The sequence below is a fragment of the Stegostoma tigrinum genome, chromosome 11 (genome assembly GCF_030684315.1).
Source record: "Stegostoma tigrinum isolate sSteTig4 chromosome 11, sSteTig4.hap1, whole genome shotgun sequence".
Classification (NCBI taxonomy): domain Eukaryota; kingdom Metazoa; phylum Chordata; class Chondrichthyes; order Orectolobiformes; family Stegostomatidae; genus Stegostoma; species Stegostoma tigrinum.
In genome coordinates this window covers 18,903,103-18,919,393 of record NC_081364.1, presented here as the reverse complement: position 1 = coordinate 18,919,393, position 16,291 = coordinate 18,903,103, and the positions used below count along the sequence as shown (strand labels likewise).

At 42.5% G+C, this 16,291-nt stretch overlaps 1 protein-coding gene across 1 annotated transcript in view; it reads left to right on the top strand.

Moving 5' to 3' along the window:
* The window catches only part of ccdc3b (coiled-coil domain containing 3b), a 31,189-nt gene extending 15,998 nt beyond the window's left edge, over positions 1-15,191 (top strand). Inside the window, exons 2-3 of the mRNA XM_048547701.2 lie at positions 1,522-1,696; positions 13,664-15,191. Of these exons, the coding sequence (XP_048403658.2) occupies positions 1,522-1,696; positions 13,664-13,957 (469 nt within the window). The 3' untranslated portion in view covers positions 13,958-15,191. The remainder of the gene's footprint in view (positions 1-1,521; positions 1,697-13,663) is intronic.
* The last annotated feature ends 1,100 nt before the right edge of the window (positions 15,192-16,291 follow it).

Genomic DNA, 16,291 nt, shown 5'->3' with positions numbered 1-16,291 from the left:
TCAAGGGCATTGGCCCTGTTCCTGCACAGATATCTCTCACCCTGCTTTAGTGGTCACACCTTCCAAATCTGGTCCCTATATCCCAGGAATCAGAATCCCTCTCTCCCACACCATTTCTCTAGCCATGTGCTCATCTGGCATATTCTGTTATTTTTGTTCTTGCTTGCATGTGACATTGGTTTTAATCCTAAGATTACTAGCTGTGAGGTCCTACTTTTCAATTTACATGTGTTTGTGGGTCCTCAACCTTTCTTCATACCTATGGTGTTGGTACCAATATATAACAAAGCCTAGTCTAAAGGAAAGTTATCATAGTGGAGGTTACAGTGTGACGCGCTCCCCCTGCCTCAAGTGGAAAGTCATGGACAGTTCCAATGATCTTGGTGACCACATGTGTAGGAAGTGTGGCCAGCTGCAGTTATTGGCATTTTGGAGTTGGAGTGGTGGCTGGACTCACTGTGGAGTATTGGCAATGCTGAGATTGTCATAGTTAACACATTCCATGAGGTAATCACACAGCAGGTCAAGACTGAACAGGCAGAAAGGGAATGAGTGACCACCAGGCATAGTGGACGAAGACAGGTACTCCAGGTGTCCTACATGGTCACCCACCCTGTATAGATAAGCAAGAGCGGTATTTACAAGGCAGGTACTCCAGGTGTCCTACATGGCCACCCATCCTCCTGTCTAAAAGAGGTACCATTGTGGACACTGTTCAGAGGGACAACCTCTGAGAGGATAGCTGGGGAAGCCAAATCCAAGATACCATGGTGGCTGTGGTGCACAAATGGGGAGGAAGAAGCATGGTGATGGTATAGTGTTTTACTTTTGTTCATTTGTGGGATGTGGGCATCACTGGCTGGGCCAGCATTTCTTGCCCACCCCTAGTTGCCCTTGAGAAGGTGTGCTGCCTTCTTGAACTGCTGCAGTCCACCTGCTGTGGGTTGATCCACAATGCCATTATGGAGAAAATTAGACTTTGTGCCTATTTGTCGAATTGAATGGTTGGTTAGGCCATTTCAAGGGGCAACTGAGAGTCAACCATGTTGCTGAGGGTCTGGAGTCACATGTTGGCAGATCAGGTGAGGTTGGCAGATTTCTTTCTCTGAAGGACATTAGTGAAGCAGATGGGGTTTTCTCTATTCATCAACAGTGAATTCATGGTCATCATTCTTAACTTCCACATTTTTGGGGGAGGTGGGCGTGGGATTCAACAGTAAGGGAGAAACAGGCATTTCTGTGTTGTCTCCCTGGTGTGCCAAAGTCTTAGAGGTCTTGGAGTGGCTGCAGGGTATTCTGAGGTGAGAGAGTGAACAGGCAGTGGTCTTGGTATATATTGGTATATTTGGAGTCAAAATCTTGTGCATGTTGGAGGGAGTCTGGAGTTAAATATGTGACTGTGCAATTTTTGTAAGCACTCATAAGTAAGAACACTAACAGCTGCTGGAGCATCACAGAGCATTGACAAATGGCAAAGGGTGTGGTGTTTGAATAGAATTATGAAATTTCATTCTGTTTCAGGTTGGATGAAAATTACAATATTGTGCCACATGGAATAAATTTCCAGGATCCAATTTTTCCAGATACTACCGAGAACAAGCGTATGTTTGCAAGTCTGTTCCAGTTTTCTAACTGTACCAGCGGCATCCATCATCATGCCTTCATGCCAGAGTGGGAACTGCAAGAGGATAATCGGGTAAGGCTTTATTAAGCAATTTGTATAATTCAATGCCTAGGCCTAGAAATTCAATTGTGCTGAGGGTCCAATGTAGCTGGTATTAAGCACATGCTTATCCTTTGCTAAAGCTATGCTACTCCTATGTTCATTATGGCTGTTCAGATGATAGCTAAGGTCTGAAATTTTTTTTAGGACTATGACATGCTCAAATCAAGGGCTCAATGTATCTTCAGATCTGTTTTCCAAATTGCAGTGCAAATAACTTCAGCTAGCCATGTGCATGTTGTGGTCAGTTTCTTCAGGCGCCCCTAACGCTGTCATTAGAATGAGCACTAGAATCTGTCATCCAAAATGTAAGGCTAACATTATTTGACATACCCGATTGTGGAGCTAAGAGGAGAAAAGGTCTGACTCCAACACCACTATCAACACATCCCCATTCCCTGCAATCCTGATCACCCCTGTCACCAACTTGACTGTGTCACACTTCCCAGTCTTCTATAACTTGCTACATTTATGATATCATAACTTGAAAATGTCACAAGTATGAAATTGAATTGGCCAACCAGCTGGCGACTAAATTAGCAGACTTTCAATGTTAACAAATTTAAAAAACTGCAAACAAATGGTACCAGTGAAAAGTGACCAAACAGCAGAAAGTTCAGCAATTGAACTCCTGACATTTGCATAAAAAGCACACAATCAGCATGTGCAAATGACCCAAATGATTCAAATTTCTCATGAAGTGAAGAAGAAGAGAAACGTATAATTTATATTACTGAGAATTGGTGGTTTGGAGAGGAAATATTGGTGTTTTCTGCAAGCATTGTGGTGTTTTATTTTAACTATTTTAAAACAGGTAAGAGACTATTTTAAAACGCATTTTAAAGACACTGAGGGGAGGGGAATCGATAATTATCTCCATAGTGTCTGTCTCTCCAAACTGCAATGCTGTGCGTGACATGCTGAACACAGGCCGCGCAGTAACTCAGCCAAAACAAAAGGTCCCTGACAGCAGCTGAACCATGTGAAGCTGCTCCACAGCGCTGTGGAATTTCAATAAACTCGTCATCTGGCACCAGGAACTCTGGTTTTCATACATTCACAAAGCAAAGGGCTAAAACCAAATTTCAAAAGAATGTTCTTCAAGTGCAGAATGGCCTTCCGTTTTGAAAAAACAATTGGTTTGCTTGTGAAGAGCCTTATTTTAGATTCCATCTCGTCGTCTCTGTACAGCTGACCTCAACTTTCAGCATTTCTAGCTATTAATTTCAGTTGATGCACTGAGTTTAAACTTGGAGCCATGTAAGGGCGCTGGGATGTCACTCGTGATCTTATTCTGCTGTCAAGGTTTAGGGTGGAAATGTGGGAGAGAGTACATCAGCAATAGAAATATTTCAAAAGAAATTAGTGAAATATATTCCCAGGGACAGAAAAAATATTCTTTCTGATTTCCATCACCCACAATTTTTTGGGGTTTTTAAAAAACTATTCTTTATTGTCCTGTTTTTCAATTTGAACATGAGATAAGTGGACAGAAATTGAGAAAAGAATGTGCAATCCCTGACTTACCTCTGAATTTTGCCTGCTCCAATTTTCAGGTGGACCTCAATCTAAGTACGCAAGCAGTTGACAAAAGTTGGCAGTATTCTGCTAAATATATTTCAATGAGGATAATATTTTAACTCAAACGCTACTTTCTTTTAAATCAGGAGTCACTGCTATTTCCTCAACCCATCCACACATTGTGGTCAGAATAAAGTGGTGTGGTGGTAATATCATTGGGTTAGTAATCCAAAGGCCTGAGCTAATCTCTTTGGGAACACGTTCAAATCCCACCATAGCTGGTGAACTTTTAATTCAACAATTAAAAATCCGGAATTGAAAAATAATCTGACCTTGAAACGATGATTGGCTGTTGTCAAGTCCCCTCCAGCTCACAAACATCCATTAGAGAAGGGGATCTACTATTCTTATTTGGTCAGACCTTAATGAGACTGTGGGAGGTTGTCTCTTACCTGTCCTAGCTGAATAAGCCAGTCATTTCAAGGGCATTGAGGTATTAGTAACAAACGCTGGCAGATGTACTCATATCCCCTGGAAGAATTAAAAAAGATGGAGCAACCAACTACAGTGCCACCTAGAAGGATTATTTACTCCAGTTACACAGAGCAGGAGTTCTGGAATTTTTTGCCAGAGGGGATTTCCTGCTCTTCTACATAGTGAGCTAACTGTTAGTGCTGTAAATAACAGTATGCATTTTCAATGTTAATGGGAAGCCATAAGGAGCTACTCTTAAAGAGGATTTAAGACCTGAGGCAGATCAGCTATGATGTTATAGAACGGCAGTGCAGACTTGAGGGTCTGAATGGCTCACTCCTGTTCCTGAGCTCATTTTTCAAGCTCGTTTCTGAGCTTGAAAAATGATTGAGCCTGTGACTGACGGTATCACCCACCACTCACCTGCCATACACAGAAAGAAAGAACATGACCCCAGCAGGTAAAATGATCTTTGATTTATTTCGAGGAAATGAATAAACAGATCATATAATTATGTACGCTTTCAGGTGCATTTGTTAGCAAGTCAATCAGGAAAAGTTGGCAGCTACTTTGGAAATGACACATCGTCCTCATGTAGTAGCCACCCTGCCCAAATAGTATTTTTCTGTCAACTTAAATATGTTGCTTCCCTTGCATCATAACACTGACTAACTGAAAGACACAAAGGCCTGAGAAGTGCGATCTCACTTGGTAGTTGTGGCCTAGATCCTTGAAAACTGGAGACGGAGGAGGTTTAAAAAGAAAATCAATACTTTTAGATTGACAGAATAGGCTAATGGGCTACTAAATCCCACATTTCAGGAGAGACCACCTGTAAGCCAACAATTATTTCAAAAGCCTTCGAAAGTCTTTGCCAAATCCCAGGGGCTCCATGGAAACACATTGTATGGTTTCTCCTCTGCTTACAAGACAGATTTTGTAAATTCAAGTCCCACTCGCGACTGAACCATGTCATCTAGTTTGGCTCTTTACAAGCACCATCTTTCCGATGTTCAAGGTGGCTCAGTGGTTAGCACTGCTGCCTCACAGCGCCAGGGACCTGGGTTCAGTTTCACCTTCGGGCAACTGTCTGTGTGGAGTTTGCACATTCTCCCTGTGTCTATGTCGGTTTCCTCTGTGTGCCCTGGTTTCTTCTCACAGTACAAAGATGTGCAGGCTAGGTGGATTGGCCATGTATTCAGGGACGTGTAGGTTTGGTGGGTTATGAGGGTCTGGGTGGGTTGCTGTGAGGGTAGCGTGGACTTGTTGGGCCAAAGGGCCTGTTTCCACACTGTGGGGATTCGATGATCTAAGTTCATTACTGCCATTTTAGCCTGATGTTAAAGATCCCGCAGTTCCAAATGTTAGGATTGTTAGCAATATTGAGGTTCATGGGATAAAATGGTGGTAGCAGACAAAATGGTGAAGATAGTGAAACTATAGAGTTGTGGTTAATAGATGAGTTTTTCAGACCGTAAGCAGGCATTCAGTGATATATCCCCAAGGATTTGGTGCTAAAACCAATTTGTTTCTGACATATATTGACAACTTGAGATTGGCATATAGGAGACAATTACAAAATTTGTATGTAATACCAATCTCGAAAGTGCAGTAAAGACTGAGGAACGTACTAAGAGACCTCAAGCAGATTTAATGCAATGATGGAATGGAACATAGAAAGTAGGAGCTGGAATAGACCATTAGGTCCTTTAGGATGGATCATATCCCACACAGGAAAGTGTGAGCTGTCACTTTTTGACAGGAAGATTGAGGACAGACGATACATGCTAAATTAAACCATCTTAAAGAGAATGAAAAATAGAGGGAATAGGATGTCTGTCAATAAAAAAGTTTGAAGGTGACATGATCAGCTTGCAAAGTAGTTAATAAAACCTAGGACACAGGAAATAAGTGCGTTAGTAGGCCATTCAACCCATTGAGCATGCTCCACCATTCATTATGACCTTGGCTGATACTCAATCTTAATGCCATACTCCTGCTGTCTTCCCATATTCCTTGCTTGTTTAGTGTCTATAAATGTTATGAAGAATTGCCAAGCTTTGGAAACAGAGCTCAGAAGCCAGAAAATTTTGCAAAACCAGAACAAAATAATCCTTTGTTGGTGTTCTCTTTAAAGCAGAGAAGGCCAAGAGGCAATTTTATAAAGCTGTTTTAAATTATAGGCATGTAAATAAAGTAAATAGGGAGCAATTGCTTCCAATGGCTGAATTGTTGAAACCATTGGTGGTTACATTGGTGGTTGGAGATTGGATGGAATTGCCTAGTTGCGTGGTAGACATAGGTATAACAGTACCTTTCTAAAGAGTTGATTAAGTACTTGAAAGAGGTAAAAACCAGGGCACAGATATGTTGTGAGGGCTGTAAACCTGGATTGCTTGTTGAAAGACTTGTTGTCGACTTGATAGGGCAAGTGGCCTCCCCTGCAGGTTAAGTCACCTTAACCATTCTATATAGATGATATTGAGAGAAGATCAGGAGATTTTTATCTCAGCACATTGGCCCAAATTTGTCCATTCTCCAAGACATAGAATCAAAGAATCCCTACACTGGGGAATCAGGCCATTCAACCCATCAAGTCCACATCCAACCACCTGAAGAGCATCCTACCCAGATTCACCCTCCCTACTTTATCTCTGTACTTGTATCCCTGCATTTCTCATGGCTAACCCACAGGGCCTGCACATCTATGTACAATTTAGGATGGCCATTCACTACCTTGCACATCTTTGGACTGTGGGAGGAAACTGGAGCACCTGGAGGAAACCTACAAGGACACGGAGAATGTGCAAACTCCACACAGTCGCCTGAGGGTGGAATCGAACTCGGCTCCCTGGTGCTATGAGGCTGCAGTGCTAACTGCAGATGATTTAGTCATTTATCAATTGCTGCTTGTCAGTTTTTGCAGTGTAGATTGGCTGCCTCTTCAGCTCATAAATGACTGACTGCCCTTTAAAAGAATGCCATTGGGACATCATGAAACATTATATAAATGTAAACTTTACACTGAAAAGAAATTTGATATACAGATGTCGTAAGCAAAGATACAGTAGTTGCAGTGTCACGTGGAGGTGCTGGCTTCACCAATTGGTTGCAACGTCAGGGGAGAGCCTACCATGTCCTCCCATGGAATTTACTACTCAATGCTCTTCTGTTTCCACCCCTCGAAAGCAAGATGTCTCACTTTCTAGATATGCTGGTCAATGCGAGGGCCTGCGGCAATTCGCTTGTAGCAGTGCCACCACCTGTGGTTACCACTTCTGGGACTGCAGCCGACGCCCCAGCAGCTGCTAGTGAAGAGATCCAGAATGCGGGTATCTGGGCTCAGGGATCATCAGACAAGACCCAGCTGCAGAAAGGGGATCTTTCGCAGTGGGAGCGAGGATTCATCCAGCAGAGGTGGCCCATATTGAGGCAGGAGACATTCTGTGTGCCACAAGGTGTCTGATCGGGAGGGATGCTCTTGTACCACAAGTCGCTAGGGTTTATGGGGAAGATCCTAACCCCACCCCGCTCCATGGTGGCGAAGTCTATCTGCTGACAGGAAAGATACCAGTGACATCAGGAAAATCCATTAAGAGGCCTTTAATTAGCCACTTAAAGGCCTCAACAAAATACCAGCAGGCCATGGTGACAGCACCTCCTGCATCCCACTCAACTTTACACCCATTTCCCCCAACTCACCAGCACTTTGGCAAAGTGAGAATTGGGCATAAAATTGAAGCCATTGCACTCACATGTTTGTGTGATGTTTCCAATGTGAGACTGATTCAAGATATATTTTATTAACGTTATGGTTTATTAATATCACTGCAAATAAACAAGAATGTCTGGGAACCAATTTTATTCCCAAGAATATTAAAAAATGTGGATGTTAAATACTTTACAAGTAATTTACTGATTGTATTCTGCAGCTGTATTACCCGCTCCTGATTTATGAGACAGATGAAATACCTGTTTTCCTGTGACGTCACACTTTGGCTCTGATAGGCTTTTATGTTCTGCTGCTGCGCCCCTTCACACAGGCTCTACCCTTCTCTTTATGAAGTATAAAATGGCATAGCTACTGAGCATTCAAAACTAAAGGTTGTTTCATTTGTCAAAACCATAATTTATGTAAAATGTAGGATTGACAGCTACAGTCATTGTCTGGATTGCAGCAAACATCTACACTCAGAGAGAATGCAAATCCCAAACCAGCAACCCCCATGTTCTCTGAAGATTCCAGTCTAGAACTCTGAAATTTATCTTCATAAAGAACATTGAATAGAGGGTCACACCTGTGTCGGCAGTACAGTCCAAAAGCCAGGAAAAATACATATAGTTTCATAAAAAGCCAGACTCTGTGAAAGATGTGAAAATACTGTGAAGAAAATGGAAAATGTCAATCCTGTTTTTTTTGGCTGCAGCGTAGGCATCCTGTGCAGTTCATACAGAATGTTTTCTTCTTTGATAAGGATCAACATGTTTAAGAGGAAACATTTGTCTTTGATTTTATCTTTGCTTGACTGAATGTGCGTTGGTCACATCCTACTTAAAAACGTTGACTGTCTATTTATTAAATACCGAGCACAGTTGCACATAGATGCTCATAAATTAATTTCAGCTCCAGAAAGTCCTATCAAAACTATCAAGAATCTTTGAAAAACATACAGTAATGTGGCTACAACTTTCTTGTTTCTGACCATAAAGAACTAAATTAACATTTTGATATGGGGAAAGTGGAGCAATTGAATAATTAATTGGAAATGCATCAGATTCAACTTGCAAATATTGAAGAATTAAATCAGCCGTTCTAATTACTAGGAGATAGAACAATTCATTATCATATGGGACTGAGCCAAAACTTACAACGTAAGAGGACTGCATATTTCATTGTAACAGAGGGAGAACTCATTAATGGTAACATGGGGAATTTTGATGTGTCACTTCAATATGGAGGACTGAATCAATGTTGTCACATGACAAGCTAATCATCTGATATAATTTGTCTGGCGGGTGTGGAGAACTGAATCGGCCATTCAAACAGAGAGAATCAAGTTTATCAGAGTGGCGTTGCGTGTGTTGCAAATCACTTGGTATTTTCGGAAGAATAGAAAATTGTATGTAAATTGAATAATTTGCTTGCCACTGAAAACAGTGGCAGACGAATTATGATACACATGTCAACTCAAAGTAATGCAAGCAGCATACAAACAGGATGCTGCCTGCGAAAGACAAGAATAGAATTCAGACTAACTCTAAATATGCAACTTAGTGGCTACATGACTCACTAAGAGTCTATGCTTGTGTGGTGCGAACATCAATTAAAACTTGATTGAATTAGTTAAAGCCTGACTGCACTACTTAAGGGGGATCAGGCACCGGATCAGTTTTTAGAAATAGAGTCTGTGTTGGTAGAAAATTGAACATGCTGCTACAGAGCAGAGTGTATGTTTCAAGGTTCTCTGATGCAGCTCTGGATACCAATGAGTTTTCTGAAGAGATTTGCAAGAAGATAGATGAAGGCAGAGTGCCAACAGGGACTTTAGCAAGGCTTTCAACAAAGTCCTACATGGTAAACTGATTAGTAAGGTTAGATCATATGGGATCCAGGGAGAGCAAGCCAACTAGATACCAAGATAATAAAATGTGAGGCTGGATGAACACAGCAGGCCCAGCACCATCTCAGGAGCACAAAAGCTGACGTTTCGGGCCTAGACCCTTCATCAGAGAGGGGGATGGGGTGAGGGTTCTGGAATAAATAGGGAGAGAGGGGGAGGCGGACCGAAGATAGAGAGGAAAGAAGATAGGTGGAGAGGAGAGTATAGGTGGGGAGGTAGGGAGGGGATAGGTCAGTCCAGGGAAGACGGACAGGTCAAGGAGGTGGGATGAGGTTAGTAGGTAGGAGATGGAGGTGCGGCTCGGGGTGGGAGGAAGGGCTGGGTGAGAGGAAGAACAGGTTAGGGAGGCAGAGACAGGTTGGACTGGTTTTGGGATGCAGTGGGTGGAGGGGAAAAGCTGGGCTGGTTGTGGGATGCGGTGGGGGAAGGGGAGATTTTGAAGCTGGTGAAGTCCACATTGATACCATTGGGCTGCAGGGTTCCCAAGCGGAATATGAGTTACTGTTCCTGCAACCTTTGGGTGGCATCATTGTGGCACTGCAGGAAGCCCATGATGGACATGCCATCTAAAGAATGGGAGGGGGAGTGGAAATGGTTTGCGACTGGGAGGTGCAGTTGTTTATTACGAACCGAGCGGAGGTGTTCTGCAAAGCGGTCCCCAAGCCTCCGCTTGGTTTCCCCAATGTAGAGGAAGCCACACTGGGTACAGTGGATGCAGTATACCACATTGGCAGATGTGCAGGTGAACCTCTGCTTAATGTGGAAAGTCATCTTGGGGCCTGGGATAGGGGTGAGGGAGGAGGTGTGGGGGCAAGTGTAGCATTTCCTGCGGTTGCAGGGGAAGGTGCCGGGTGTGGTGGGGTTGGAGGGCAGTGTGGAGCGAACAAGGGAGTCACGGAGGGAGTGGTCTCTCCGGAAAGCAGACAGGGGTGGAGATGGAAAAATGTCTTGGGTGGTGGGGTCGGATTGTAGATGGTGGATTGTAGATGGCATCCCAAAACCAGTCCAACCTGTCTCTGCCTCCCTAACCTGTTCTTCCTCTCACCCATCCCTTCCTCCCACCCCAAGCCGCACCTCCATCTCCTACCTACTAACCTCATCCCACGTCCTTGACCTGTCCGTCTTCCCTGGACTGATCTATCCCCTCCCTACCTCCCCACCTATACTCTCCTCTCCACCTATCTTCTTTTCTCTCCATCTTCGGTCCGCCTCCCCCTCTCTCCCTATTTATTCCAGAACCCTCACCCCAACCCCCTCTCTGATGAAGGATCTAGGCCCAAAATGTCAGCTTTTGTGCTCCTGAGATGCTGCTGGGCCTGCTGTGTTCATCCAGCCTCACATTTTATTATCTTGGGTTCTCCAGCATCTGCAGTTCCCATTATCACTGATACAACTAGATACCAAATTGGCTTGATGATAGAAGAAAGAAGGTGATGATCCCTGATCGGCATGGCTGATTTGGACCAAAGGGTCTATTTCTGTGTTGTGTGACTGTGATTCTATGAGTATTTTGCAGATTTTTTTTGATAAAGTTGTTTTGGAATGCTTGCTGTGATATTCAGTGAAGGTTGTTGTGGCTTGGTTTAGAATAGGGATTGGGGTTTATTTGTCATAGAATCATTGTTGAATGAAGTATCTTGAAGACTTTGGCCAAAAGGGGGATGCTCTGGTTGCCTTTTGGATCCTTCCTGCCCTTCCTCTTCATTCTCCTGTTGTTTCTCCAGCTCTTGCTGCTTGCCATAGGATGTGACATCACAATTGGAAAGTTATGCAGGGCAAAACGCAGCAGCATGGATCAAGGCACAAGATCTGGCCAGTATTCAAGGTCTCCAAAAGGATAGTGGAATAGTTGATAGCCAAGTGGCATTATTGCTAGAGTATTAATCCCAAAACTCAGCTAATGTTCTGAGGACCCAGGTTTGAATTGCACCATGGCTGATTGATGGAATTTGAATTCAACAAAAAATAAAAACTGGAATTAAGAATCTGCTGATGGGCACGAAACCATTGCCTATTGTCAGAAAAACACATTTGGTTCACTAGTGTCCTTCAGGGAAGGAAATTTGTCGTCCTCGCCTGGCCTGGCCTACATGTGATTCCAGAGCCACAGCAATGTGGTTGACTCTCCACTGCCCTCTGAAATGGCCCACCAAGCCACTCATTTAAAGGGCAGCTAGGGATGGGCAATAAATGCTGGCTTGCCAGCAACATTCACGTCCCCTGAGTAAACAAAATTAATTCCGGACAGCAGGACAGTTGCCAATACACCCCATGATGTTTCACATGGTCATGTGGCTGTCAACGCAACACATGTTGGCCATATCTGGTTAACTTGCTCAGCAGAGTCATAAGACACATGGACAACCCTTTTCATCCAGCAGCTATCCTTTGTTGACTCCATTATTGAGGGAATAGTCCACTGGAGCAGAGTAAGTGCATCATGACGGCTGCCATGTCTATGGACATTCCAGTGCATGATATCCCATCTGGTCACTACAGTGAGTGGAGGCTTGCAGTTGAAATATATCTCTGCATTCAAATGCACAGTTGCAAAGTCATATGTGCATGATTAATAGCATCCCATGGAAATCCCACTGGCCTGTCAAAGCTCATGCTGTTTATCTTTGATAAGAGAAGAGGCAATGAACTCAGCTGCCTTGGCATAAACAGAGTCAGTAACTTTCCTGAAACAGCAGTGGACAGCAAACCTGAAGGTGTTACAGATGTTGCCTGCTCAAGCATGGAGGGATCCTGATGCAAAGAAATTCAGATCCACAGCCCCCTTCATATGACAGAAAGCACTATCTATGCTGCCTGCTTTGAAGCTGCATGTCTGCTTCCCGATTTTCATGAGCATTCATTTCATCAAACAGTTACAGTGCACATTCTGTTTCTGGCTTAGGGTGAGGCTCCTGAAAGACCCTGGTTGAAGCTGGTCTTCTTCTCCCTCTCTGTTTCTCCCCTTTGCAGCTGGGTAGCTTGCTCCCATTTGCACTGTTTTCGCCCAATCTCCCGTTATGTTGCAGACAATGAGAGACGGTAACTACAAATAGTACATTAAAGAGAGCAAGAGATCTAACTACAATCCTGGAGTATTCTCAACATCTAGTACCATTCCATGCCAACTTCACCAGCCTTCAACTGTTTGGCAAACTACCAAACACTTATCCAAATTCAGTCAGTGGAAAGTAATCACCAGCTAACCTAATAGTTAATGATCACTTTGAATAGGGTTAGTGAGGAGAATCCTTGCTTCTGCTAGTCACATGTTTAGTTGCGTATATTTCAAAGCAGGTATTAGGCAGATTCCTGAGGTTCTAAATGGCAGTGTTGCTGTAAAATCAATATTATATACCAGTTCTCAGTGTGACCTGCCTAGTCTATATATCCTAATGCGTATTACTGACTGCCTCAAAATGGCATCCAGCACTGGTTGTGACTCAAGTATACAGGCAGTGACTACACCATTTTGGCACAGAAATAGCGGCTTTGATGCACAAATTCCAGGTTCTAAAGATTGAGTTTCATGGGTGTTTAGTTTATATTAGTTGTTGAAGTGGAAATGTAAGCAGGATCTACTTGGTAATGAGGACTCTGCAAAATGATATACCCAATGATGTTAACTTGGAACCCAATATCTTAAGCATGCAAGTCTGCAGTACTCCAGGCACTGTTAATGACAAATGTTTGTGAATGAAACCTAATGGAATGGGCCTGGAATTCATTCTGTTTGGCTTAAGAATAAACTATCAGTCAGCATTTAAAAGGATAGGTGGCCCTGACTTGCAGATGGAAGATTACTCGTATTCTAAATTCAAGAAGCTGTGTACTTTCAGTTGAATTAAGTCTATCATTACCTTGCAAGTGCTTTGAGTTTTCTGCTCTTCAATCTCATAAAATGCTCAGATTTGGACCTGAGTAAGCAGTTATGTCGCGAGAGAGAATGTGCGCTTTGAATTAACCACACAGAAATTTAGCATGCAAATGTTTCCAAATAGCTTTGTTTGAAGATTCTTAGGCATGGCAATAGGCTGCAGCATAAATCACAAACCTCTCTGCTGGAAAAGGCATCAACTCATTACGGATTACCAAAATGTTTGAATTGGTGATGTTTTAAAATTGGAGATTAAACCATTCATTTTAAAAGGGCAATGCTAATGTTAAAATCAAGTACTGAGTCTCATCGTCTTAATATTAAGTAGATATCTATGCCATCATTTTTTTTTATCTGTGTATCCTAATAATCTTATTGTTGGAAGGAAAGTGTCTTTTGCAACATCTTTATGTTCTGTATTCTAATAAATGTCTTCAATGTCTCCTTCAGCTCCTATGCTCAACGGTGCAGAAAGCCCTTTATGAGGAGGAAGATCGTGTGAGGAAGCTCTCCCAGAAAGTGAAATCTCTTGAAAAAGCCAACAACCATCTGCGTGAGAAGGTGAAGAGGATTAAGCGCTCCCTTCGACAGGTGAAAAAAGAGAGCAAGAGAGAAGCAATACTCATGAAGCAGATCCTACAGAAGGAACAGAACAAGGAGAGAGGAAAGTTGAACGTAAAACAGGACACTGGCAAGCGACCCCTAAAGAAACCAGTCAAGAAACCAATCAGCCATAAACTGTAACATTGTAGGCTCGCTTGTAATATACTAAACATAAGAGATGTAATGCTTCCCTCATGAGTGGGAACACATGACATACATGAAAATTATATCACGAAACAGTACCACGTTATATGTTTGTTATTTTTTGAGTAACTTCCCACAGTAGAACTTGAAGGGGTAATCAAAATCAATGGATCTGATTTTAACTTTGACTAAAGGGTTTTAAGTGAATTGAAATCTTACTATATGAGTGAGAATATAGCCTGCCAGAATGCTCTAATCTTGGAAGAAAAGCTCTTGCTCATGAAAGACTTCACTGATATACTTTAATGGCAATGGTAATTCCAAGCCAAGCAATATATTCAAGTCCATTTGAAGCTTATTGTTCCTGCTCACTATGCCCAAATATGGCCGCTTAACTTGAGTTGCCATCGCCAGCGATCCATTTAGATAGTATTCAGATGACTGTGTGGTTAATTTAGACTAGATTAGGTAGATTGCTTCCTTTCATAACCACTTTTCTTCTTTGTACTTACAGTGCTTTTTTTTTAATTTTCTGTGCTTAGCTAGAACAAATTTATCTGGTTGAGTTTATTTTTGTTGAAAGATTCATAGGTAAGTGGAAAGTACTGCAGCTTAAGTACATGTATTTTCTCCTGGAGTTTGACAACTTTGGCAGCTATGGTAGTGGGGTTTGGTGGTATTCTTAAATTGCAGCCATTTCTCCTGGAGCTCGGTAATGCTTGGGAGGAATTCTCATGCAGTGAATCATCACTGAATTTATAACTTTCTGTGGAGAGGGCGTTTATTACAATGATTGTACTCAGTAACTTGCAGGAGATGTTAAATAATGGTAAATATTCTGGGCTTGTTCAGTTCATTTGAGAGGAGTCAGTTCCTGTTAATTTAAGGGAGAATCGTACAACCACATCTCTCCCTTTGAAAATGGTTAACCAACTTCTCATTTAATTACAAACACAATGGCAAAAATTACAGTGCAACAACAATGAAATAAACAGAAACATCCTGATGAACCTTTACAGCAAAAAATATCCTTAGAAATAAGATTATTTTCCAAAGGCTAATGTGCCATTATGTTTGCATTTTCATTGATGTACTGACTAGTTACAATCTATGCTGATTTGTCACTGACATGTAATAAGTGAGCTCAGTGTATGCTGAAATGTAGATTTGTTACTGATTATAAGCCAAAGGGTCTTGTATTAATAAAACTTTTCTAGTTTCTTAGTTATAAGGTTTTATTTTCTTATTCAAAATCAAAACTTAAATGAAGGGAAGTTAGGATATTGGTAACAACAGTGGAGTGATGTAACACTGGACACTCTAATATATGAAGGATGGCAGGACTACCATTCCTCAAATGCTGAGGTTCTGGTTTTGATTGTGTGATCTGAAGGAAATATTGATGAAGGTGAATACTGTCACCATGGGAAGAAGGAAAGTAAAAGCACCAGTCTGTGCCTCCTCTCATGCATTTCACCTGATCTGATGGGTGCTTGTCGTGTTATCTCAGCTTGTGAAGGACCTCATTGGAACATCCAAGTGACTAATGAAGTTAAATCCAAACAAACCAAAAGAAGTGAGTGGGTTGTGTGATTTGAATGCTGTTGTTTTTGTTCATTCGCGGAATGTGGGCATCTCTGGCTGGCCAGCATTTGTTGCCAATCCCTAGTTGCCCTTGAGAAGTGGTAGTTGGTAGTGAGCAGCCTTTTTGAACTGCTTCAGTCCCTCTGCAGTGAATTGACCCACAATGCTATTCAGGAGGAAATTCCAGGATTTTGACCCAGTGAAGGAACAGCAATATCTTTCCAAGTCAGGATGTTGAGTCGCATGAAAGGGAACTAGCAAGTGGTGGTGTTCCCATGTATCTTCTGCCGTTGTCCTTCTAGGTGGAAGTGGTTGTGAGCTTCAAAGGTGCTGTGTAAGGATTGTGGTGAATTTCCGCAGTGCGTCTTGCAGATAGTACACACTATTGCTATTGAGCGTCAGAGGTGGGGGAGTGGATATTTGTGGATGTAGTGCCAATCAAGTGGACTGCTTTGTCCTGGATGGTGTCAAGCTTCTTGAGTCTTGTTGGGGCTGCTGTCATCCAGACAACTGGGGAGTATTCTATCACACTCCTGACTTGTGTCTTGCCGATAATGGATAGGCTTTGGAGAGTCAGGAAGTGAGTTATTTGCTGCAGTATTCCTAGATTCTGACCTGCTTTTGTTTCCATCGTGTTTATGTGGTGAGTTCAGTTGAGTTTCTGGCCAATGATAACCCCTAAGTTGTTGATATTAGGGGATTCAGTGATGGTAACAAGATAGAATGTCAAGGGATGGTAGATGGACA